Genomic DNA, 27,482 nt, shown 5'->3' with positions numbered 1-27,482 from the left:
CACTTAGGAACTTCTGTGTATATTGCGAGATCCTTCAACTGAGATTCTCTCTCAGTACCAGTAGCACAATCTTCTCCAATTTTAGCTTCCCAGAGGGTTATACATGTATGGATAAATATGCAAACTGCTGAGATGGGATGTTTCTTTATAATATGTAGTGATTATCCAAGTTCATACCAGGAGGACTGGTATTTGCATGGTTAAAAAAAAGTGACCATGCAAATCATAACTTCACCTTGAGCCTTATATAAATATGAAGACAGGATGAATTCTCTTATAAATGTGTGAACTTCACTTGAGCATCTCACTGACAAGTTTTTAATTAACTAGGTTAGTTAACCTAGTTAACAGAGGTGTAGTGAGCCAGAGGCAATATATTTTGGGAGGCATATTGAAAAGAAACACAGCTGAGTAGGAGGTATTAGATATACCACAGAGAAGTTAGATCTCCTGAACTGCATGTTCTGTGCAGTTATTCATCACAGGATCCCTTATGCTGATCTACCACCCTGCCCCAGTGTGCTTTAGTAGTACATGGACACGGGCAGGGTACTTTGGTTCAGGAACTGAAGTCAGAGAAAGGTGGCTACCACCAATTAGTTACTGTTCCATGAAGCAGCAGAGGAAGAGATGAAAAGAACTATACTGAAACAATGTCAGTAGCAATGAAAACAATCAAAATTAGCTTTATAGTACATTTTTATATAAATTTATTTATTTTTATTATTATGTTTCTTTTTATTTTTGTAGGCTGTGGAAACCAACCTTGCATCAAAGGATAGTCACTGGGTCTATGTAAATGAGGTAAGAAAGTCAAAAGAGAAAACACAGCTTGCTACATTCACTCATCACCATCTTTTGTTTCATATGTTTTGACACACCAGACTGAGCATACATGTAGCATTTTTCCCTTTGAATGGCACAAGGTTCAAACTCTGTGGTGTCATTGCTTGTCTGTCTTAGTTGAATTGGCATAGATTGAACACCAGAGGTCAAGATAAAGCTTCCAATATACCTCAGAACAGCTGGGAGACTTATTTTTACCTTCCTGCTGACACTGTTTCATTCTCTACTTAGTAAACAGAGAATATCTCAAAAGAAATCTCAAATACAGGCATCTCTCTGGCAGAAGCTCACCCTCCACTGCTGTGAAAGCCTTGTGAGCTTAGTCCATTCAATTACGTATTTACATGATACACAGGCTTTCTCTAGTGCAGAACTGTGTTAGTGTATTGGCCAAGATCCAGAATAGCTTAAATTCAAAGTATAATGTTTCCCCTCTGCAGCAAATGGGACCCTGTCCTGCTACAATGATTATTTTACCTTAGTGCCATGATGCCCTAATGGGAATCTGTTCAGATTCTTATTTAAAAAACAATGAAATGTTGTACCATATATAGTAACTTATAAATCACTGGTAAATTGCAGTATTTTATAAATTCCTGGTTTTAATAATGATTTATTTAAAGATAACAAAACATCTAATTAAAAAAGAACAGTGTTCACTGTCTTATTTTTATCTTTTAAATGCATAGTGTCTAATTTAATAGCCAATTCCTTTGCTAATTTCTCACTCCTTTCTTTGCACCTAGCTAATAATTTTGGATAAGCAACTTTTAATAGTAACTATAAATTGTATTGTGTGGCATTAGACAGGCTCTGTAATTAAATAGGGGTTAGGGAAATTGAGTGAAATCCCTGCTTGTGAAGGCTTTGTAAATTCTTTCTTGTCCTTGTTATATTTAAGTACCTCCTGGTTTGTCAGCTGCTGTAATGACCCACTACAAAGCATCAGCAAGATGCCCAGAGAGTCAGTGTTTATATTCACATAAAGATAATACAGGGCATATTTCCCTAAACATTTATAGAGAGGGAGCGATTGTGAATTTTTTACTGCTGCTGTTATTGTTGAAATGTTAAAATTCACTTCACAAAGCCTGAATCTGTAAGATCATGGTAAAAGCCTTCAACACTCATGCAGTTATGTGTGCACACTCCTATATACACAGACAAATCACACAAGGTGTCAGTTCTGCTTCTCTTTTGGAAGCTTTTGTTTTTTCTCCTTTGTAGCTAAAGACTGGGTAGGGAAGCTATGAGAACAGCATGTGAATTTAGAGTATAAATTTCTAGCTAAAAATATCAGTGCACATAATTTATAGATATCTCAAAATGCAATTAAATCCAAACAGACAATTGGAGAAGCTTTTCAGATTCACAAAACCTTGAAGAAGTTTTTGCAAGCAAAAGGAAGGGGAAATGTCTTGGCTGTCCTTTCTTTAACAGAAGTGTGGATATGTGAGTGCTTAAAGCTGTGAGAAGAAGGTACATTGAGCATCTCCATGGAAGCATCTATAGAAAGATGGAGGTTCCTCAGGGCTTGCTTCTTATTTAAGTCTGCATCCCCCCATGGGGGATACACTGATTAAGCTTTCCATGTACATGTTTCCAATTAGTGGTTGTGGAAACTGCATGAATATTTGATGGAAAAGATGATTCTTATTCTTACTGCGATTTGCGGAATGGTGTTAACTGTTAATTACCAACGGTCAAATCAGCTCTTTTTGATGTGTTTATGCAAGAGTAGAAGTCCATTATGCAAGTGGACCAGAACCTTAGCCAGTCCTTTTTCTTGTCCCAAGGAGATTGAGGACCCTACACTTCCCTGTTCACCCTGTGACTTAAGGATCCCATTGCAAGGAAAGAGAGCTGCAGGGTTGACTGATTGAAGGGGCAGTAGCAGGAAGAGAACAGAGGGACAGTTCTTTCCATGGGGGTTCCCTGTATGAAGAGCACTGGATTGTAAACAGGCTTTTCAGGCCTTTTGCACTTCAGGGAACCACTGAAGGGCTTTGGACAGCTTGGACTACTGAGATCTGATGACCCAGAGCACTTTTCCATGTACTCTGTCTCCCACCTCTCATCAAGCTAACGAGGACCTGAAACTTGCACTTCCCTTGCTATAGTAAGAATGATTATATAGCATGGTATTATTTCAATAAGAGATTTTATTATCTTACTTTAATTAAATCTACTTTACCCTCTCTGCACTGACAATCCAATAAAAATTTGTGTTTGGTTTTTTTCCTCTCGTGCACCTTCCCATGTGGTAGAGTAGGAGTTAAGTTTTAGAGGTGGAACAAATTTTATCACTTAAATTTTGTTAGGTAAGCAAGATCACCAAGCTTTGGATGAGCTAACTTTAAATCTATATGGCTGGTAATTACACAGCAAATGAACAAACAGCTGTACTGACAAAATCCTGTTTGCTAGTTTTCAATAACCCAGGTGTCTGCTGAAGTATCTGTTCTGGTTGGATGCCACTGCTGGTGAGAAAGGACTCGGTCATCTTTAGAAAAAGGCTGGTTAATTGGGAGTTAAATTTATTTTGTGGGGTTGGAAGGCTGAAACATTACCTGGCAGGTTTTCTAGGGTAAGAGGATACACAGGGATGGGTCTTTTCAGGCAGCATCATGCCCTCATATGCCCTCTTTGCAGCTGAAGTAATGAAAACCTTACTGCTTAAAAGTATATATATTTTTGTGTCCATTTTTCTGGTTTGAAACAGGTAATGTTTCAATATTGCAATAACTGTCAAAAGTAATGAAGATTAGAAGGAAAAAAAAATAAATGTATTTCTAACTACCCACCCCCTTTTAAATTTATATTTCATAATCTACACTTTTTGTTTTTATTTATCTAGAAATGCTAAATCATCCCTTGTTTTCATTTAGGTAGTGATTCTACCTAAATTCTAGGTTAAGTGTGCCAGGTAGCTTTTGAAAAGCAAGAACACTTGTGATTCCTGTTTAAATCTGTGTAAAAGCAAATTTTTTCAAATGATGGAATTAGCGGTGTCTCCAGAATAGTCCAGAACATTTTATTACCACAGACTGTGTTTGGAGTTGTCAATGATTTGCAGGTTTGACCCAATGGAAGATCTGTGAGAACATATCTGGTGTTCTGCTTGAGCCCTTTGCTGTTTATACCTTTGATGGGTGAAGTGACCCACCAGCTTTGATAGACATGTGCTGCTTGCTGCTTCTTTTGGCAAGACAGGCACAGTTACAGATGTCTTCTGGTTTTTGGATGTTTATTTCCTGTTTTTTTCCCTAGTTTTCTTTATTATTTTTGTTTTTCTCTTTTCTTTCTCTTTCATACCTGGCATTAAGCATCTCTGTTGGCTCCTCATGACATTTTTTTCATTCTCCCCCTTCTTTTTTTCTGCCTTTTCTGAGAAAATGCTGTGCCTTGCCCAGGGCATGTGTCTGTGGGAGATGTACAAGAACAATACTTGAAACTGAATTTGGATGTGGTTGTACCAGGAACAGTGCTCCAGGAGCCTGTGACTGCTTCTTTACTAGCAGCAGCAGTAGGGCTGGGGGTATGAATAGAATTAGAAGCCATATTTCCCTTTTTGTGGAACATTTCATGGTTTTGGAATTGTCTCCATTCCAAGGGTAAAGAAAAGATAAATTATCCTGCGGAACTGGAATATGGAACAAAAATATAATCAAATTAAACACAGCATTTTATTCCCTGATATTAATATATTTACTTCTAATTCAAATTTTCTAAACATTCACTATTTTTACATGTAAATTAGTACAAAGAGCAATGAACTGCTCTTCCTGGAAGTAGAATGGTACAGAATTTGACAGATAATTCAAATTAGTTGTTTCATTATTATGACATTTCTTTAATTTCTTTTTTAAGTTCTTTTTTATTCAGTGGTTTAATCAAAATCTGTAAGACATGGTCAGGCAAAGCACAAGACTACTCATTGTTATGGGAGGACACTTTTTTTGAAGGGCAGGTAGGGATGAAAAAAAGGCAATGTAGTGTTACATGTCAAAATCATCCATACCCCCTCTGAAGCTGAGGAGAGACGAGGGACAAACTTTTGCCTGGAAATACAGAGAACACACTGAGGAGCACTGTTTTTGAAAGTGCATTTTTTTTTGGACAGAAATACCCCAAAGACAAGAAATTAAAATAAAGGAAGACTTCAATTTTCCTGGCAGTGGAGAAAGAAGGGTTGGGATACAGACAGAGCTTCACAAATTTCCTTTGATTGACGTTATCTGTACATGTTTAAAATGCTAAGGCAGCCATCAGTTCAGATTTATCATTATGGCCAAGGAAGAATGGGCTAAGGAAGCCAGAAGATAGTTGGTGTGAAAGTGATCATGCCATGGTAACATGCACTTTTTGGTGAAGAGGGAGGTGGGAAAAGGACCATGGGGATATTGGACATCAGAAGATTGTCCAGCTTCACAGTTTGGGAAACAAGTAATGCTTTTGGAACGTTAACACAGTAAGTAAAGGATGGCTAAAGAACTGTGGGATTCCCTGAAGATGAAGGCATAACAAGGTAGCCTTATGGTGACAGTGGGTTATCTTCACAGAACTTGAAATCAGAGATGAATTCTAAAGAAAAAGTGATTTAAGAAAAGGGCTAGGTAAGAGTGTAAAGGTGTAACAAAGTAAGGGATTATAAAATAAGGCTGTGTTGCAAAATGACATACTGAGGATCATGAAAAGTAATAAAAGTTTAGATATAGCAGAAGATGAAGAAAAGTGAGACATGATTACTTGAAAAATGAGGGTTTAATGTTTTTACTTAGTTCCCTGACTCTGACTTTATAGAAACTATTAATTATGACCAGACTGTTGAAAACATATTGTTGTAGTTCCAGTTATTTTAGATGAATTTGAAGCACTCCCCCAGGTGAGATTTAATATAGAGAAGTGCTTTTGCGTGTGGCTACAAAATGAGGTATAGGTGGTGTGCATCTGCGGGAGCAGCTTAGAATCCTTGTGGATAAAAACTAAAATGAGCATCAGTGCTGTCATGGTCCTGCTGAGTTAGCAAATGTGGTCCCCAGATACGACACCAGAAACATCCATTGTAAGATAAGGGAAGCAATTATTTCGCTCTGTTTGACATCAGCTTGGCTTTGTTGGAACAGTACTGTGAGTTTTGGGCAAAACACTTTAAAACAGAACAAGATGTGCAGAACAACATTGAAAATGTAGAGGAAAGCACTTAGTGTGTTGAAAGTTTGGTAAAATATGACACGTCATGACATATGTAAAGGCTGAAGAACTTGGGTACAAATAAAACAAGAATATGATCACATCTTCAATCAGGAAATATAAGGGAAGTACAATTTAACCTTCTGCAGTGGAAATTAGATCTACTATTAGAAAATGGTTCATGATCGGAGTGTATAGGAGCAACTTAGTTACCTTCTTCCATCCCATCATCTGTCTCTTTTCATACCTGGTTTTGGTCTTATTTTTCATTCCTCATTTTTCAGCAGCCTACTCACATTATATAAGTCAGCTAAATAATTTCAGTGTCAGTATGGAAAGACAAATACAACTGTGTTTTGAATGCCACTGGGTATTTTCTGATCTGCACCTTCTGCTTTAGGTCTCCATATATCTTTTTTCAATATGCTTATGACAGTGACAGTTTATGCAAAGAGTCACTGAATATACTTCTTACTGAACCATTTATTCAGTACTTTCGGTGGTAAACATGAATGTATGAGATCTGTGACTCATGGTTGATTTCCAGCCATCACAGAGCTCCATCCTTCTCTGTCTGGTGAGTAAGCTGGAGTGACTGTGTTTGAGTAGATTCTGTCAGCCAAATCCACCCTAGGGGCCACCTCAGTGATTTGACTTAGCCAGGGATGAACTGAGCATTGTGTTTCCTGATATCATTCATTTGTAATGGAGGATTATGTTGTAATTGTGTGTGCTTGGCATAGAAGAATGCCTAGTGATGAATTACTTGCACTTTTAGGGTTTTAAAAATAGATTTAATTGTAAGGTGTAAAAATAAGTCTTGAAAGCTAAAGATCAGAGCTCCCTCAGCTACACTTTCCATTTGTTGCTTTTACATTACACCGATTCTCATTGATTTAGATCAATCCAAAGAAGAGAAGATAAAAAGGACCATTTGTCATTAACACAAAATAACTTCTTTTTTAGTTTTAGGATCACCACATTCTGTGCCATATGGACTAACAAATGCTGAAATTCAATATTCACTTCTAATTCTCAAGCTGCAACCACGGCAATAATGGGGAGAGCTAGTAGAAATTTCACTATGCTAGGTTTTTTACGTCTAAAAGATCAGGTAGTCACTAGAAAGGAATGTACCGTGGGGTAAAGAAGTCCTTGTAGGTTAAGTGCCAACCCCTGTCGGTATTTCTCATGGCACAATGATTTAAGAAGTGAGGAGGTGCTCACAAAGACTGCTCAGTGGGTGACTAAATTTCTGTATTCCTGTATTTCAACATACAGTTTACTGCTATGCAGACTAACTTGAATCTGAGGCTGAAAATGAGCTCATTTCTTTAGCTCTTAAAAAAAGTTGTGCTGTTATTTGTCCCATTTAAAAGCAAACAAATGAAAATCAAACAGCTTACACTACAACGTTGTGTGGTGGATAACAGAAAGGTAAGTTGTATTTGTAATGGCCCCTGCAAAAATATCCTTTTTTTGGTAGATAGAATGTAGAAAACCAGTTGATCCTCTTGTACCAACCTGGCTTAATAACTGGGGCTTTTAAAAAATCATCAATAGCTTTTACAGTGCTAAGCAAAACCATGCTTAAAAAAAACAAAACAAAACAAAACAACCCCCAAAAAGTCAGGGACCAGCTTTTTATTGGTGGAAATCTGTTTTCAGTAAGATATCTGAAACAAACAGCTGTAGAAGTAGAGTATTATACAAATTCCAAGTCCATAGGAAAGCATTCAGTAGTTAAAAACCAACTGAATTCTTGTAAGCTTTAATTAAAAAAAAAGCTAAAGTCTGATGAACACCCAGAAAAAACTGCTTTTGAATATTTTCTTTTTTCAGTCCTCAATAAAGATCCTGATTTGAAAAAAATTGGGAGTCAGTAAGCACAGAGAAACTACTAAAGCAAATGCAGCTCTAATATATTTGGTTGAATTCTTCCCAACTATGATGATATTTGTCAGAAAAGCCCTCTTAGCTGAGAAAGAAGGGAAAAGTGAAGTGAGGAAGAAAAGTTCTTGGAATTTTTTTTTCAGAAAAAGTAATAAAAAATTTTGGAAATATAGAGAGAATAGACAATTCATCAGAGAAGCCTTAGACAGGAAGTTAGAGTGCTAAGGGACTTGGGGAACTCTGGGCCGTGTGGAGATGACATTGTCCTCATCACTTGAATACCAGTCAAAAATTTTAGACAGCAGTTGACCTTATTCTTCCTTTCTGGACAGATGACGCTTTCCAAATGATGCTGGTGGTGCTGCCAGCAGATTAATTTATAGATCTTCAGTGGACAGATAAAACTTTCCCAAGCTCAGCCAGGTGATCAGTCAGGGCACAGTGCAGAAAAATGGCTATTGATGCTTTTCCTTTCCTTTCTCAGAACATTCAGAGCATCTTTCTGCTAATCCTTCTCTCTGGACTCAAGCTCAATTCTTTTTTCTGCTGTTTTCATAGGTCTCTCTTCACCACTGTTTCATTGTCTATAGGAGGCAGTTTTCTTTATGAGGGACAATAAGGTGTGTCATCAACCCCCTGGTGTCATGTATTTCTTACTTTCCATTTCCATCCTGCACTTCCATTGCTTCTGTCAATATTTGTTTTCTTTCCTTTCACCGCATCAGATGTGCCCAGTGTGTCTGTAGGTACGGTCCTCTTGTTTTGAGAATCACATGGCTTCTCAGCTGTCATCTTGGCACTTTATTATTTTCTTTAATACAATATTTTTTGAAAGTTGGTAAAATGAGCAGAAAATAGAATAGTAATTATCAGATAACATCTATCTCAGCCAGATACTTTTTTTCCCCAAGGGCAATATGAAGGAAGGTGTAAGGTAATGAATGATGAGCAGAGTTTTCTTAGCACATGGCTGTAGAGCAACATTGGGAAAACTCACTTTGAGAGTAAAAGACCTTTAGAATGTAGTGGTTTTTCCTCACTCTTTTTGAGAATATTTTCCCAGAAATGTCTATGTTACATGCATTTTGGGTGATCAACAGTTAGTCCCGGTGCAAATTGTTGTGGCCTAGTTTTTTCTTGTGTAGAGACAACACTGGGGTTCTTCTCACTTTTTCTCTTTATATGGAAGTGCCTAAGATTATTTTATTTGTTTAAATTTAAAGCACCAAACTGTGTAATGATATTTGTGTTTACTTTGATAACCAGAAGTTATCAAAGTAAACATCTTTAAATAAATATCTTTAACACTTCCCTATATCTTAATTCTTGGAAAAATTCAGATCTTTTAATGATCATTCATGAATGCAAGTGGGGCAAGCATTCTAAGATATTCTCAAATCACAGAAAATACAGAGTAAAAAAGTCTAAAAATTGAATAGAAATACAAGAAACACAGTGTGGAAATTTCATAATATTTGGGAAATGACACATTTCAATGCAAAATGTAGCAATTTGCAATTACAATTTATTCTAATTGTATTCCAGGTACTCTATATTTATTACTTGCCTAAGGAAATCCTACTTCTCTCCTTTTGGCTGCGATCTTTAACACCACAGCATTTATATTTATTTATTTATTCCCACAAAGCTCTGTGAGTTTTCTTTTCCTGATAACTGCTTGAAAGTTATACATAGACTTGGGACTGTACTGGATATGTACCTGAATCCTGCCCAAAGAAACGTGTAGGGTTTAGAACTGGCCTGATTCTAATGCAGTGGAATTACACAGAAAAAGTCTCAGTCAGCTAGGAGCAGGGTCATGGATGAGCTTTGATGAGTTGTTTTATCCATGAATTCCACACTAATAACAATGGTGGGTTTTTTTGTTTGTTTTGTCCAGCTTTTACTATCATTTTGTGTAGTTTTCTTTTTCCCCACCTCAAGAGAATTTTTAGAATGGAATAATAATTTGTTAAATCAGAGGATCTTTTACTATATAGGCACTCACTATAATCTGAGAAAAACATCAGGACACCCAGTCTTTATATCTATAAATGAGCTAATTAAATTAAATTAAATTATGACTATGACCATGTAGAGACTTTTAGGAGCATTGGGTAAAAAGAAGTGAGGTGTAGTACTGGGTGTATGGGAGGACAGTAAGGATGGGAGTTGGACAGGTGATTGTGCTCACTTGTATTAGAACATTTTCTGTGGTAGGAAAAGTGTATTTTTAATCCTTTCTTTAAAGGATTAATATTTTTATTTACATATATGGGTGTGTATATACATGTGTGTGTCTGTCTGTTCATGTGGATGCAGTGAAGCCAGCAATTTGTAAATGTTGAATAAATCTATCTACAGGGTAAACTGCAGTGAACCTTCTAGAAAAATAGCTAACTGAATGATGTTTTCTGGATTTTCAACAAGTGTACATTTATAGATGTAAATAGTGCATTCAGGGGAGTTAGAATAACCTACCAAACAGCATTGATACTACTGAAAAAATACAAATAAATCTCTACCTTGTCTCCATGAGCATCCTTGTTCTCACTGCTGATCTGTTTAATCTTCCAGTTTTCTGAGGGATATATTTTCTGGAAATATGTTTTGGTTCTTTAAATTATTAATGTCATTAAAATTTATAATTTTCTGTCATTACCTCTAGGAAAATAGAGATTGTAATGTGAAACATAATTGTCTCATTTCACGATTTGTGTTATGACAGTTGAGCACAACTAAAGCGGATTTAAGTATTCCCCTGAGCAATGTGACATGGTATCGTAAACTAACTGAAGTTCTGTGTGTGCAGATAAATAAACAGATAAACCAATTCCACAAATGACCAATATCTGTGTTTCTGAGACATCTTTGAAAGGCTGTGTATCACTTAGAGGGGATGCAAAATGTGTGTGGTGAGAGCTGAACTGAAGGTTTGGATGATTTGTGATTCTTTTTTTTTATTTTGGTTTATGGCCATTTGGTCTGAGTGTGCCTACCAAGGGATACAGCCTAGGAGGTTATGAGTTAAAGCTGTGCCATACAATTGTCTCTTCCTGTGACTTCAGCTTAGACACGATGTGTGGTTTTAACACCCCTCAAATCCACAGAGGGGAAATCTGGAGGGGTCTGTAGAGCTTGTGGGTCTGTGTCTCCTTGCAAGGCTAGAAAACGCTGCCCAGCATTTCCTGTTAAGCCTCAAAATCTTTTGTCTCCTATACGAATATATTTGTTTTCTGATTTATTGTTTTCATGCCACACCAGTTGGTCCATCATTAATGCAATGAATTTCACCTTTTTCAAGGTTAAAAATTCATATTCCTAAAAAAACAATGGGAAATCAGCAAAGAAGCACTAAATTGAGCCAAGATACAGTACTAGTCAACCATAACAAGTAATTATTATAACCCCATGGTCATTTCACTCACAGCTTGACAGAGAAAATAGCAAGAAAACAAAGTATTTTTTTCTTGAATGTTAAATGTTCAAGGCCAGGTCCACTGATGATGATGATGCATCACAAGGCATGGGCCCTGTTGACCATGTACCTGCAGCCACATAAGTAATTTGTAGCCCCCTAAGCTGCAAGGGGCTGAGAGAGCCCTGTGCAGGCTGGGCACTGGGCTGGCCCAGCTGTGCAGCCAGGGCAGTCCAGCTGTGCTGGGGACAGGCTGATGTGACTTGCAGATGCTGCTGGTGGCCCTGCTGATGAGCTCAGATGGATGGCAGGTGCCTGGCAGCAGTGCCTGCCTTTCCTCACAGTGAGCTCCTGCCAGGGTGAAAATATTGCAAGCTGCACTTTTGTTATGATTTCAGGATCATCTAAGCCTGTGATTTTCAAACTGGGGTAAAAAAAAAAAAAAAAAGTTTTTGGTTTTGTGTATTTCTTTAAACACAAAATGTGGAAAGCATGGAGTTGAGCTGGTTTCAGTCTCCCTATAAGAGCAGTAGTAGGTGCAGGCTCCTTCTGGAGCTTGAAGTCTGATGGATTAGGAGGTTAGGGTGTAAAGGTCTGCAGAGAAACTTTAGAAATTGTGAAGCCTGGAAAGAAAAGCAGCCTGTCCTTGAGGTCTCCTTATATCTCATCCCAGATTATTCTGTGTGCAGAAACTGATGTTACTAAACGTGTCAAACCCCTCCATAAAGTTTCTCCTATTTTTTATTTCCTAATACAGACAACCTCAAAAGACTTCCATGAGTCATTATCAGGATTAGTCTGTAGAAATGATCTACTGTACTTGTGGGAAAAGTGCTTTCTTGTAATGTTGTTCACAGGTGAAAGAGCCATATTTTCTGAAGACTGTTATATTTTTCGATTGTTATTTTGTCCTGAGGATATAGTGAGGTCCTAGTCTGTCAAACTAAAGGTCTTACTATATAAATTTCATTTCAAGGCTCTTTTTCTAAAATTTTTCTTAAGAAATCTATTGAGACCATTTTGGTGCTTTCCTTTGAGGAGCTACATCTGCAAAATTGTAGTATTGTCAAAATAGATGTTACTGTGTTAGGCTGTTGCTGTTTTATTTTGTTTCAGATGATGTATAAAAAAACAGCATTGTTGGTACTAAACACAAAATACTGTTTGCCTAACATGTGCGTCTGTAATATTTTTCTCCTATTGTCTTTTAAAAAAACATTTAACCAGTAATGAAATAAATATATAAAATGTCTGGACAAATATATGTTTTTAAATGACTGTGTCTCCATTCACAGGAAATCACTGATAATGAAATATTAGAGTTGGTGCATAGTGCTCTGGGGAGGATGACAGTAATCCGGCAAATTTTCCCTCTGTCAAGGGACAACAACCAGAGGTGCATGAGAAACAACCACCGGATATCATCCCTGCTGTGTGATCCACAGGAAGGCTATCTTCAGATGCTGCAGGTCAGTAGCTGTGCACAGCAGAAAAATGTCCACCTTAGGAATTTGTCATGGGACAGTTTTCTGTGGCTGTATTAACTCAGAGGAGGAATGAAATGAATACAGATAAATCTGAGGATGGAACCCTTGGTCAACTTTTCTTGACTTTATTAATTTATTTTATTTTCCAGTGTTGAATGCTTTAGGTGTGATGTTACATCCATGAAGTATCAGCAAGTGGTTGCACTAATTCAGAGTTGATTTTGCATATTTCATTCTCTTAAGAATCTTCTTATATTTGAAAAATTTTGTGCCATCACAGTCCTATGGCATTTCTGCTTGCTTACTGTATTTATGCTTATTAGACATCTGTTGTGAAAGAGTTAATCTGGGAGGATAATAGAACTCTGATAGGTATTGGGCTGCAGAGCATTTCATGTTTAGCTAATGGACTGAATCAAGCTGATGTATTCAGTCTGTCCCTTTTCAATAGTCTCAAAAGTCATCAGCAGCTGATAATTGAGTGTGTAAAATATGCACTGCTAGTTCAAGTTTCAGGTTTTGATAACACATTTGACTCTGGTGTTAGCAGCATCTTGACATTTCTTGGCAATTTGTCCCAGATATCAGAATTTTTCTTCCAGTAATTTAAATATTATCTAATAGGTGCTATTTCCACTGATAGTGCAATAATTCAGAAACAAAGGCCTTGGACTTTCAATGGGACTTGTATACTTTGGTTTACTTTAGACACAGTTAAAAATCTCATTTGTATAACTGTGGAAGGTGTTGGATATAGCTATAAACTTTAGTGGGACTTAGAATATAAACTCAGTTAAAACCATTTAATTGAAAACTTAGTCTTAAATGGGAATGGGTTGAGTGAGGACACAGTGGTTGAGCCTATGGGCTCTCCAGTGTGGGTGTGCGTGGTGGAGTCATTGAGAGGGGCTTGGTTAGGCTTGGGGAGGGGCTGTCACCAGCCTGGGCTGCTGCAGCCTGGTCAGGAGGGTGGTGTGGCGTCAGGGCTCCTGCAAGATGGAACTCCTGTCCTGGGCTGGAAGACTTTCAGATCAGGAGAGGCAGGGAGATTGTCAGGAAGGGAAGTGGATTAAGATTTTCCAAGGGATAGCGGTGTTAATTTTACTTATTTGCACCCTACTAAAAAGTTGTAGCTGCAGAGACTGAAATCCTTTAAGGGACAGATATGAACAGTTCCTCCTTGAGGAGAAGCTCTATTGGCTCAGGTTCTGTCCTAACCATGGCAAAGTTTGGGAAAAGCCAAACACACCCCCTGTAGTTCTGAGCATGGCTGTATTCTTTCTGCACAGGGGAAAGTCTGTGTCTGCCTTGGCTTAGAAAGAAGAGACACTTTTGATCTTTGTTAGTAACTCTGAGGTATGCTGTAATGAGAACAAAGGCCGCTCATTTCAGAGGATCAAAGCAATTTCCAGTATGATGAAAAATTATCTATGCTGCACCAACAAATCATACATTGGGGAATAATCTTCCATTAGAGCAGGATTTTGAGTATTGCTGCCTATGCTGGTTTATGCATAATCTAATTCAGACTCATCTGAAGGACTCATCTGACAGGCCTCTGTGCAAGTTCTAATTTGCAAATTTGCAAACTGGTAACTGGTAACTGGTTTGCTAGCACCAGCAGCCTCATGTCCTATTACTAAGTTTCATTGATAAGGGCTTTTAGGTAAGGACTGTCTTCCTGCTGATTTTCAGATGTGGATTTTAGGAAACAAAACATTTCTCAGTTTCTATCTTCCAGAAACATTATGCCACCTTAGAAACTGTCTTTGAGAGAATGGTATGGTAGTGTTATGCTTTGCCCATTAGTTCCTTCTCTATGAACTTAAAAACAAGAGATATAAAGAAGTACAGAGGTGAAAAGTTTCTAGCAGCTGATTCCATAATTTTCATGTCCAATTAAATTGGCATGAAAGACAGAGGGGGCATGTGAGAGTTCTCCAAATTAACTGTCCCCAGTATATTTTTAAATGTCTATAGATTGAATACTGGATGCTTTTATCATGTGCAGGTACACCATAACTGCATTTATTTTTCATAGATTTTGCCAAAATACCTTATGTAGCACCTTGCAGACGTACAGCTCATATTAATTTGAATGTGACTGACATGTTATTAATGGTCCTGTAATTCAGGTACTTGCAATTTTCTGTTTCCTTTTTCCTACTTAAAAAAAAAATAGTGGTGACCTTTTGCTGTACAGAAGTACATCACTGAATTACCCCTGTTGCCAGAGGCTGCAGGAGCTCCAAGCCCCATGTCAGGCTGCATGAATCCACCAGAGGCAGTGACCGCCTGCCAGCGCTGAGTCTTTGTGTTACTTTGAAGTACTTTGATAAACACCACAGTTTGGAAATCCCTGCCTCATTCTCCCTTGGGCAGTCTCATATTAATAATTGTTTGTTGTCAAGGTAACTTACCAGCTATTGTTGGTTAATTATTTATTTAATGACTTTGAAAAAGAATAAGCTAATCTCTGTCAACCTCTAGCTGTAGTATTTTTCTAGGGGAGAATTTAGCACTTTTAACAAGCTAGTGAAGAAAGAAACATTTACGTCATGGATTATTAACTTTGTTCTGGCTAAATTAATGAAAATCTTTTTGGAACGATTTTGTTCTCTGTGTCTTTAGTACCATATCCTGGAAGGTTGTTTTTCAGTGGGTGATCATCCCAGTTTGGCATTCTGACAAGCCTTTTAAAGATCAGGCTGTTCTGCAAGCTCATCCAAAAACTCATCTGTTCTGAATGCTTTGTGGAAATCCAATCTTATTCCATCAACCCACTTGTCAAAATTTTGCTCATGCCCTTATTTCTTGCACGTATAATATACTCAGCTGGGTTTCTGCTTCAAGTGGAGAAAAAGCTTTATAAAGTTTCCTGTCTTGATAATTTTATTTGACTTCAGAGGACTGCATTTCTCTCTGTCTTATTCTTCAGGTAGGACTTTTTGTGTCCATCTCATTTATTTTTGGTAAATGGAAAAGACACAGTTTAGAACTTGCTTTCTTCTATTGGCCACTCGTATCCTGTGGTTTGGGCCATCAGTGTTGTCAGTGTTGCCTCATCTGGAGAGAAAGCACTGAAGCACTTCAGAATTTATAGCTAAATCTAGTTAGTCCTAGTCAGACCTGGCATGTATCCTCACATGGCATTTGAATGGTATATAGTGGTATAATTGATATTAAACATTTTAGATTATTTCAGAAATATTCCTACAGACTCAATTTGAAAAACTTTTGCTGTATAACTTGATTATTTCCAAAATATTTCCCTTTAGGTATTAGTTTTGATGGCATTCTACAAACTTGATTTTTTTATGAAGGTATTTCTTTCTTTCATCAGGTTAGTCACAATGCATTCATAAATTCAAAATCAGATTTTTTTTGGTTTATGTTTTATCGAGAAAGATTTCTCTTTAGAAATGTTCCCATTACTTTGTTTTTGCCCTTGCTTACCATTTATGCAGTTGATGAGTTCAACCAATGTAAGATTCTAAACACATTAAAATGTATTACAGGGACACAGTGTCATTTAGCATGACCCAAAATACATAGTAAGATTTAAAAGGCAAAAAGAAAACCCCACCATACTGTGTCACAAAATTGATGAGGTTATTCCTGATTGAGAGTCCAGCCTTTCTGCTGAAGAACTATTCCAGGCATTACTTGGACATATTTGAGGAGATATTGAGAAGTGTGGGAGGGTATTCATTGAAAGAGCTAATCTTCTGCTTGAGTAATATTTCCATTCTTCAGTGATATGTCCATCAGATATCTCTGTAGGCATCTCAGCAGTTGCTCCTACAAAGCTGGGTTTTTATTTCTGATCTATTTTCTGTTTGGGAATCACTGCAATTAAACTACTGTAAGTGAAGGTATTTTTTTAGGATATGTTTGAGTGCCTAAACTTAAGGGCCTGATCTTGCAGTTTTGTCCAACTAAATGGCCTTATTCTCATTTGGCTTGTTAACAACTGTAGAGTGTTACTGAGGGGCAGTAAATATTGATTAAACCCTATTAAAGCATTCACTTTCTCCCATAAAGGATTGATGAGCCACATTTTTCCTTTTCCTCCAATGCAAACCTATATTTGCTATTCTCTTTAGCAATGTTTTATTTGGATTTTTGGCCAGATGTTCAGTCACAGTGAAATTGTTTCTGAGTACAATGTGAACGTAAAGTATCCTTGAACTGACTTTACTGCCCATTGCACAGCACAAATCTCTCCCCAAAGCTCAATGACGTGTGTTTTCTATAAGGTGTGTTAGCAGAAGAATTCATTAAAAACCCCAAAGCACTGCATGTGTCCCGTGTCAATGGGGGATTTTGTGATCACACTGGAGGCTAAAAACCTCAAGTAAGCTCTGCAGTGGTCTTTTCCTCTCTGCCTCTATTGACTGCTGGATTTTTCTGTTTGCATAATTATTTCATTGAATTTTTGTTCACTGCTCAATCAGGAAGCAGACACTAGCAGCTCAAAGAAAGCATCATTTTTCATTTGTTATTGCCTCTGAAACCTAATTTGTACCTATATTTATTTATAAATGAGGTAGGATAAAATTATAATCTTGTAAGCTGTTTTGCAGTTTCAGCATTTACCTCTTGTTCTTCTGTTTGACTCTTGGTTGTGCTCAGTTTTCTTTATCAAGGCACTCCTTCTAGACTTTCCTTGCATAGTTAGTGTTCTCTGTGCCAAGTTCCTGAGATGTTTAGTGAGCGAAGCCAATGCCTCCAGCTAACAAACTTGAGCATTACAGGGTAATCCAGGCCCTGTATCATTGTTGACATGTTGTTGCAAAACATACTGGCAACGTAAACACTCATAATGGTGTTAAATGCCCATAATAAATAGCTGAAGGACTGTGAGCATTCAGAGAATAGAACCTGTAGGAAGGGAAGAGTGTTGTGATATGTGTAACCACATAAAGAAAATTAAAAAGGAAAGAAGAGCTGCTTATCAATTAAAAAGAGATTCTAGAGTTCAGTCTTGCAAAGAACTCTTTGAAAAGCTCATTGAGAAACTTAAAACTAAAATGGGCAAAACACTAAATAATACAGTAGTTAGAATCCTTACTGTCAGAAGGCTTGAATAAATACACAGTTGAGGCCTGTTTTTTTGTGGTTGTAGGAGAATTTTAGTAATATTATTTCATTTGCCTTAGGGATAATAAATAAATAGCCCTTTGGAAGTTTGAAGCTGACATTTGAGTCTCTAATGAATGTTTGTTTTTGACTGTGTTTCCCACGAATGCCAGACTGCTGGCTGTGATTTCGCTCTCCCTGAGCAGCAGTGTGTATTTATAGCAGGCACTGGTGCGCTGTCTCACAGTGGGCTCTGCCCACGAGAGAGCCTGATGGGTGTGGGCAGGACGAGGACAAACAGCAGCCAGCCCCAGCCTCCCTGGGGACAGCGGTGGCCGGGCAGGGATGTGGTGTGGCACCTCCTGTGCCTCTGCCCAGCTGCGGCTGCTGAAGGGACAGGCCGCAGTCTCCAGGAGTGGCCGGGCCCCGTCTCCTGGTGCAGGGAGCTGCCCGAGAAAGTGTGTCCAGGCACACAACCTCCAGGCACAGAACCTCTAGATACAGAACCTCCAGGCACAGAACCTCCAGATACAGAACCTCCAGGCACACAACCTCCAGATACAGAACCTCCAGATACAGAACCTCCAGGCACACAACCTCCAGATACAGAACCTCCAGATACAGAACCTCTAGATACAGAAACTCCAGATACAGAACCTCCAGGCACAGAACCTCTAGATACAGAACCTCCAGGCACAGAACCTCCAGATACAGAACCTCCAGGCACACAACCTCCAGATACAGAACCTCCAGATACAGAACCTCCAGGCACACAACCTCCAGATACAGAACCTCCAGATACAGAACCTCTAGATACAGAAACTCCAGATACAGAACCTCCAGGCACAGAACCTCCAGATACAGAACCTCCAGGCACAAAACCTCCAGATACAGAACCTCCAGGCACACAACCTCTAGATACAAAACCTCCAGATACAGAACCTCCAGATACAGAACCTCTAGATACAGAACCTCCAGATACAGAACCTCTAGATACAGAACCTCCAGGCACACAACCTCTAGATACAAAACCTCCAGATACAGAACCTCCAGGCACAAAACCTCCAGGCACACCTGGCTGAGCTGCAGGAGGCTGTGGAAAACGAGGAACATCAGGGAGGCTGCGATGGAGTTGGAGAGCTGGCTCCAAGCACAGTCTGCAGTGGGCCCACAGCTAAACAGACCCAAACTCTCGCACTGGCACACCCAGGAGGGAGGGAGGGAGGGAGGGGGGACAGTGATGAGGAGAGTGAAAACTTGCAAAAGCAAGGATCTGCAGGAGGAAGAGACTTTCCCCAAATCCTGAAGTGCCCTTGCAGAGCCACTTCACCACTCGGCAGGCTGAAAAGACCCTTCACATCAGGGGAGAGGCTGGAGCTGATTAAGGCAGCCTCATCTGCTCCTTGTGTAGCACCCAGCTCAACTAAGAAAAGGCAGGAGGTGACTTTCTCCTGAGGGATGTGGAGGCACCTGGCTGCTGATACAACACTGTGCCAGGGATGTGACTGAGAGACTACCAGGCCTCATACAGCCCAGTGATCATTATCTGCTGCTGTTGGTCCCTGTGGGCCTCAGTGATACAGCCAGGAGTGGTCTGAGGAGGATCCAGAAGGAAGAGGAAGTCAGTCAAAAATACCAGGATGACTGCATGGATGAACAAGTAGTTCCTGGATAAATCAAAACACCAGAAGGAAGTCTATAGAGGCTGGAATCTGGGACAGGAAGCTGATGAGAAATACAGAGAAATTTTCTGAGCAGTCAGCATGTGGAAAACTAAAGCCTTGATAGAATTAAGTCTGGCCACAAATGTCTAGGGAAAATCTATAATCTTCTATATGTACAGTTAGTGATAAAAGGAAAATGAGGGAAAATATGAACCTTCTCTGAATGGAAATAGGAGACTTGGTTACTCAGGATAAGGAGAAGGCTAAGGTACTCAATTTATTTGCCTCAGTCCTCATTGGCAAGTGCTCCAGTCAGAAGTTGTGAATGCCCCATCGCTGGCAGTGTCCAAGGCCAGGACGGACAGGGCTTTGAACAGCCTGTCTAGTGAATGGCATTCCTGCCCACACCAGTGGGGCTGGAATTAGATGATCTTAAAAATCCCTTCTAACCCAAGAAATTCTGTCATTCTTTGAAACATATTTAAGAAAATGAAACAGGTGAAATTTTCATCCCCTATGCTCTAACAATATCCTTGTTAGCACACCATTATACCATAAATAAACCAATCTTTGATGCCCCCAGTAAGATGCACTCTGTCATTAGAGACACAAATGTGCAACTGCACCGGGCAGTGCTTGAACTCTGAAAGCTGACACACCGTTTTAGGGCATGCTGGGGTGTGCATAGCAGTCACCATGATCTCTCTCAGGCAGCACGCATTTCTGGCAGGCTGCACTTGCTCTGAGCTCCTCTTCCATCTGTTTCATCCTTGGAGCTGACTACTGTGGCTAGTCACAGAGTGATTTTGGCAATAGCAAGGTACAGATGCCCAGCTTGGGAATGAGTTTTTGAAGTAGTGACATCTCAGTGTCAGCTTGCCTTCCAGCTAATCTCTTCAGCATTCTCTGGCTGGACTCCTGGCTCTGGTGGCCACTCAGGAGCTGGGGTCAGTCTTTGTGGCTTGCTGGCCTTTTCAGAAGAGCACTTGTCTGTGATTAGTCCCTCTGAAGGAGCTAAGAGCTTTCTTCATACATAACTTTAAGTAAAATAATTTAAAAGATCTCATGAAGTTCACAGAGAAACTTCTATGAAATTACATTTAATACTGTGATAGATTTAAATTCTTGAACATTTCTGCTGTGCTCTACTAGTGTATGGTGGGTTTATTTCTTCAGTGCAAAAAAGAGATTCATAATGTCTGAAATAATTTCCAGAAGATAAACCAGAACATGCCTAAAATTATTCATGTACAGGGTATATTCTTTAACATATTGGTGAAGCAGTCACCATCATTCTTATAGCAGATAGATCAAAAACCGTTTCAGTACCTCCAGCTCTGACCCTGTCAACAATGGAGTGAAAGAACTAAAAATTACTGTCACTTCCTCCAAACATGACCAAAATGAAATACTTTGTTCTAGTCTAGGAATTTTTATTCTGTTAAGGGGAATCTCTTCAGACAGATATATGTCCTTTCCTCCTCTGTTCCCCTGTGAATATCCAAATGGGGGAATTAAAAAATGCTTCAGAGCTTTGAAAACCCAAAGTAGCCAAGTATGTTGCCTTGTTCCGCTTCTTTCTTGCTTTACTACCAATTCTGAATGCTACCTGAAGATGAATGTTTTAAATTAACTATTTGCTCATGACTCTGACAGTACTGATGGAATCAGAGTATAACTGAGCCCTTGGGTATCTCAAAAATTCCCTTTCAGTGGTCCTGTCCATACTCATAGGGAAGTTGACAGTTCACTGAAAATTAAAATATGTGTGCAGGTGCAGTAACAAGGGCATATAGGCCATGTCTGCTGAATTCTTTCTCTTTTCACAGCATCACTGTTCTGGAGGCTACAGCAAGCTCATGTTGCAAATATGATTTAGGATATATGAAGATATTTTTCTGTATTTAAATGTAATAAAGAAAATTATTATAGCCCTGAATTTACTGTGAGATTAGGCCAGAATGTTTGTGTCTTTTTTTTTTCTTACTATTACAGATCCAGCCTTAGTTGTGAAAATTTTGTTGCTGTGTTTTTCCTAGCTTGCATATTTTCTGTTCTAAAATAGAAGTGTTGATTGTGTGAGTAAGATGAAACTTACTCTTCCGTAGGATATTGACTCTTCAGTGAGTAATGAGTAAAATGTAGTTATGCATGCATGTCATTTTTACTGGAGTAAATAGAGTATGATTATATGAAGGAAGGAATTTTGCTGATTAACAAGCACCATTTACTCATGTTTGGGATGAGGCTTTCAGCAAAAGAGAACCAGAGTGGCAAAATACCGGTGGATAATACAACAGAACATACAAGAATATTCTTTCAGTGACAGAAAGTATCTTGGTTTATTCTCTGCAACATTTTCTTCTGTCTTGGTACAGATCTCCAGATGAAGAATAAGGACAAATGTAGTAGAAGACTCCTTTTGTGCAGAGCCCCTCTTGCTATCTCTCAGTTCATACCATTCTTTCAAAAGAAATTAATGGAACAATACTGATGCAAAGTCCATTAAAGGTCTAGCTGAACTATGAGGATTAGGTTGTGAAACACAGCATTGTTTTGTTTTGGTCTGCAGCAGGAGGTAATTTGAGTTGGGTGCAAGGTTGTGCAGGCTGAGATCCTCAGTGCAATTCTCTCAAGCTCTGTCAGTCACATGTGCAGAACTGTGGTGTCTTCTCCAAGCACACGAAAAGCAGAAAACAGTGTACCCAAGTGCATCTTATATTTTGCCTTAAAGCTCTCTGCTAGCAAGCCAAGCGCTGTTTTTGGGAATGAGGCTGCAGTTTTTCAGAACTGCAAAAGAACAGTGCCAAACAGAGAAAACACAAAGCATTTCTGATCTGTGGGAGTTCCAAGGCAACAGACAATTAGTTGTCAGTTAAAAGTGAGTGTGTAAAAACAAATTCGGTTGGGAGCAAAGAGGATCATGAAGCCTTATAAGAAATGGCATTTTTCCTTATGTATGTAAAATCTATTTCTAAGATGTGGATCTTGTGGTGTGTGGTTTGGGGTAGTGTATCTTGTGGGATCTGAGGTTTGTTTTGATTTTTTTCTGTGAAGAGTTGTTTAACCCAGAAGAAAAGTGCCCTTTTGAATAATAAGGATCCGCTTGGTTGCTTTATTTGAAAGTTGTTTGGAAATATCTGCAGAATAGGGAAACAAATGCAATTGAGCAGAAGAAACTTGGTTGCTGGGACTCTTATTAACTCTTCAACTACTTTTCTTAAAACCAGAGGACCTATGGCAAATAGCTACTTCAGAAAATATTTTAAAAAGAAAAGGTTTAACTGGCTATGTGGAATGTTTGCTCAGCAACGCTGGAAAGAAAAGAAGGGAAAAAAGGTGGTAATGCCAGATGAGAGATTCTCCCTAATAGTATCTCATAGGTTTTGCATTGTTTTCATGTTAAGATTCCTGTTCTATGCTTAGTAACTTAAATAAATGTGTATTTGCAACGTCTTTTTTTCTTTGTATTTTGATTCTTTCAAAATTAATTTTTGCTTATATATCTTTTGTTCAGATTTACTTATACTACAAGATACTTCAAAGTGCCTAGGTTTTCAATTTATGTCAAACTCCAGATTAGGGAACAGGAAACATTTTGTTTCTGAAGATTAGCATCTTACAGATATCAGTTTACTTGCAGCCAGTGATTCAACAGTAATATATGTTTAAGCCTTCACAGAGTGACACTTTTATTGGGATGCTTAGGAAGTCACATTTATAGGAAGTATGCAGCTGAATTAACTTCTACATGCAACCCTTTCCTGGTCTCTAGGCATTACTTTCTAAGATAAACAAGAAAAATCCAGGAGATAAATGGCAAAGTCAGGGATGACCATAATTAAAGCCTACAGCTAAAAGAAATATTATTATTATTATTACTGTTATTATTATTATTAGTAGTAGCAGCAGCAGCAGCAGTAGTAGTAGTAGTAGTAGTAGTAGCAGTAGTTATGTTGTTGTTATTGTAGTATTAATAGAAAAAGCTGTATGTGGCCAATGGTTTAAAGTGAAGATTTGAGTTTAGTAAAGACTAAATCTAACCCCAACCCCATGTGTATATGTTTGAAGAAGAGGGCATGTGAACTCTGGGAACAGGTGAAGAGTATCTAATGATTTTTTTTAAATCACTTATCTTAGCCAGCTTCCTCTGCGAAAGTTTTGCCATTTGAAGTGGATACCACTGCCTGTCAATGATCTAATTATGTATTGCTAGCCATGCCTTAGTTTAAAAAATTAAATACATAGCTCAGCATTACTAGTGTGCTGTTCTGTTCTTACTGGAGTCTTTGTCATAAATTGTTTATTGTATGTTATTGTATCTCTCATGTAAATTGAAGAATAAGGAGGCCAAATTCAGTATCTCTGGAGAAAGTGGCACGTAACCAGTCTCATGTATGTTTGGTGGAAAGAGACTCTAAGACCAAAATAATACTGTCATTTCTCCTCCTTCTGTTCTAAAGAGTTGCGTGTGTATTGGATTTTGCTGTGCCAGAAATGACCAGCTGCTCAAATGAATAAAACGCCCAATACCCTAACTCCATTCTACCTTTCCCTCCTTGCTGAAAAGGACTGACAAAGTAGCAATCATTGTCTTACATTGATAGATAGCTGTACTCCCTCTGTAGTTTGAGTTTATATGTGGAATGCTCTTTACAGCACTGCATTGCAGTAATGCTCAGTGTGCCAGAATGCATTGGACAGAGGGACCCAGCAGCACAGGAATTTGTCTCAAATGCTTTGACTGTTGAACATGTCAAACATACCCAGCTTTTAGTTCTTATTTATATCTTATTTTGTTTTCTTTGGAAGGTGCTCACATAAAAAAAAGAGGCTCATTCTTATTATTGTTTGCAGGTTTCCAACCTGTACCTGTATGACAGTGTGCTCATGCTGGCCAATGCTTTCCACAGAAAACTGGAGGACAGGAAGTGGCACAGCATGGCAAGTCTGAACTGCATGAGGAAATCCACCAAACCTTGGAACGGAGGAAGATCTATGCTAGAGACTATTAAGAAGGTGAGAAAAGACAAACCACCATTGTGTGAGCAATTGAAAGAGCTGCTTCACGTCTACTTGAGCATTTGAAGAAGGTTTTAACTTCTATTCAACTTTTCTTTGATGCATTACAAGCAAGTGATCTACAGTGACCAAGGACAAGCTACAGCTATTAAACAAGCAAATGATTTATGATAAACAGGCTACAAACAGTGCAGTGTGGTCCAGTGGTGTGTGTTCTACTTCTGTAGTTCTCGTAGCTGCCTTCTGTGGAGGAAGTAGGATCAGGAGTACTCATGGGAATTGATTAATGCATTTTTGCAAGAGGATAACTTTAGGAGCCTGGGGGGGAAGGAGGGGAAACCAGTGACGAGGTTTATGACTTATGTTCCATTTTCTGCAGCTCAGATAGCTTTGTAAGTTAGCTGAGCATTGGTAAGGATCTATTTGTGTATTGTAGCCCAGAGCAGACAAAAAAAGGATCTGATTTGGCTAAGCTGTCACTGACAGTTACATTGTCTTGCACAGTGCAAAAATACTCAAATATGGACAGAACTGTGGCTTTGCAGACACATGGCAGTTTCTTGTATGAAAGTTACTTGGTCACAAGCAATAGTAGAAAAAAACCCAATTTTTTTACTATACTAACTTTTGAAATTGTTTAGAAGAAAACCCCCTGTTCCCAAATATATACTGATGAAATAATTTTCCTCTAATAAAATGATGCAATTTGATCATTCTGACAAGTCCTAATTATGCCATCCTTTGTTGATAAATTAATTCGAACTTTTGTGTCACTTCAAACTTCTTTGCTACAAAGCCAGAATCAAACTGTGATAGTTTGATGCAATTTTATCTTTCCTTCATGCCTCTCTTGAGAGCACAGCAGGCATACCCTCTGTTTTGGGCTAGGAGTTCATGCCTTAGTGCTCAAGCTGAGAACTGAGCCCACTGCTCTCAGTTACGCTGGGAGGGCTGCTGTCTCTCAGTCCACTAAGACACTTCTCTTTTTCTTTGGGGTCTGTTTCTGTGGACAGTAATGACCTGATGGTTCATAAACACTGTGTGTGTTACTGCTACAGTAATTTTATTAAAAAAAAAATAAAAACAGAAGTCTTTTGTCTAGTGCTGGGTTTGAGCTACTGAAAAACATGCAATGTCCACATTTAAGTTCACTGTAAACATGATTAAAGCATCTTTGGCACACATTTTATGCAGAGTGTTTATGAAGGCAAATGTCTTCTGTTCTGAAATTTCTCAAACTTATATCCTTAGGGCCACATAACTGGGCTAACTGGTGTTATGGAGTTCAGAGAAGATGGAGCCAACCCCTATGTCCAATTTGAAATACTGGGCACCAGCTACAGTGAAACATTCGGCAAAGATGTGCGGAGGGTAAAGATATGCTGCTTCCTTCTCTTTTTTGTTTTCCTCTAAATAATATACATCTTGCCTCACAGGAGAAAATGTTATTCTTCAAGAATGAATTAGTGCTATGCTGCAGAAGACATTTACTCTATGAGAAATATTTTCTAATTTATTACACACTTAAATCTTGAAAACCAGTTTTATATTGGTAGGCAGGAATCCTGCAAGTTATTTTTCCTGTGCAGTAACAATGTAATGCCATAAGCATCCTGTGAATATAATAGTGAAGACTGCACAATTTAGCTTATGTGTTTTATTATTAATTAAGATAGGGTTGCTATAATATAAATATGAAAGATGCAACACAATTGACATGTCTTACTAAGGAAGCTAGCCGAGTATATAAATTACATAAACACACTGGGATGTTTTAAGTATAGCTGCTGCAAGAATTTGAGATAAATAAATAAAAAATTCTAGAGAAGATAATTTCCAAAGCGAAAGGTGCTCTGCCATGAAAAGTAAAGATTGACCTGTCAGTGGTAGCTGGTGGAACAAGGACTGCCAAGGATTAGAAGGCAGTTAAAGTGGTTCCATGGGATTATAAACATAAATTGTCTTTTCGGCAAAGGATACCTTGAACACACTCAGGCAGAGGGGAGGCTACAGAAATATATGAAACTCCCAGCGGAACAGTGAGGTTCTGATTGGAACCCATGCTGTAAATAGTTTCTAAACTGCTCTGATGGCTGAGATACAGACATTACCATGGTATGATCAATGGCTCCTACACTAAAAAGAGCTGACCAAAGAGGATTTCACAAATAATTAAAATATATTTGATTTGTTATTTTCATTTGGCCATTGGTTTCTGTGATTTGCTTTGATTTGTCTGAATTGCAGAAGTGGAAAAACAAGCAAAGAACTTGTGTTTACATAATTATCTTTATCAGCTAAACATGAGATTCTTTCAGAGTCTAATTTGGCACAAGGATTCTGGTCATGGAGCCAAAGTTGTGCAATATCTATTAGAAATTCAGCAGAAGGGAGACAAGTATTTGAAATGCATAAAGTTCCAGGAGATATAATTGAAAATTTTTGGTTGCCAAAAATATGCCCCTGAACACTTCACTTTGGCTCTTATATTGTCGTGACCAGAAGAGGTTATTTCTTAATCCACTTTCATTTCTAGAAGATTGAAAATGAGGAAGTCTTATGTATCAAACATTATGTGAATTAGAAAAGATTATTTTATTGTCTTAATTTTGGAAAAAGTGTTGCCTATTTAATAAAACAAGCTTGGCTTAGGAGGTGTAGGAATCAATCCTGGTTCTCAGGCATATGCTTCTCACTTTGTGCACAAGTATTCAAAACAGAAATATCTGGTGCCATGCGAGATACTGTGGACTACCCCACTGTTTCCAGCTGCCAGTCCAGAAAAGCCTGTGTCCTGTCAGTGCTGTGTTATCCCTAGCACATGGATGCCATGGGGCATTAAAGTTTGATCCCATTTTGTTACAGAATTCCCAAGTG

At 38.5% G+C, this 27,482-nt stretch overlaps 1 protein-coding gene across 8 annotated transcripts in view; it reads left to right on the top strand.

Moving 5' to 3' along the window:
* Positions 1-27,482, top strand: part of GRID1 (glutamate ionotropic receptor delta type subunit 1) — a 545,782-nt gene that overhangs the window by 433,357 nt on the left and 84,943 nt on the right. For all 8 annotated transcript variants that reach the window (XM_058841710.1, XM_058841711.1, XM_058841712.1 and 5 more), the window contains 4 exons: positions 751-804; positions 12,646-12,819; positions 24,441-24,602; positions 25,857-25,976. In XM_058841710.1, coding sequence (XP_058697693.1) covers positions 751-804; positions 12,646-12,819; positions 24,441-24,602; positions 25,857-25,976 — 510 coding nt within the window. The remainder of the gene's footprint in view (positions 1-750; positions 805-12,645; positions 12,820-24,440; positions 24,603-25,856; positions 25,977-27,482) is intronic.

Source organism: Poecile atricapillus, chromosome 6 (assembly GCF_030490865.1).
Source record: "Poecile atricapillus isolate bPoeAtr1 chromosome 6, bPoeAtr1.hap1, whole genome shotgun sequence".
Lineage (NCBI taxonomy): Eukaryota > Metazoa > Chordata > Aves > Passeriformes > Paridae > Poecile > Poecile atricapillus.
This window is presented reverse-complemented; position numbering and strand designations above follow the sequence as displayed.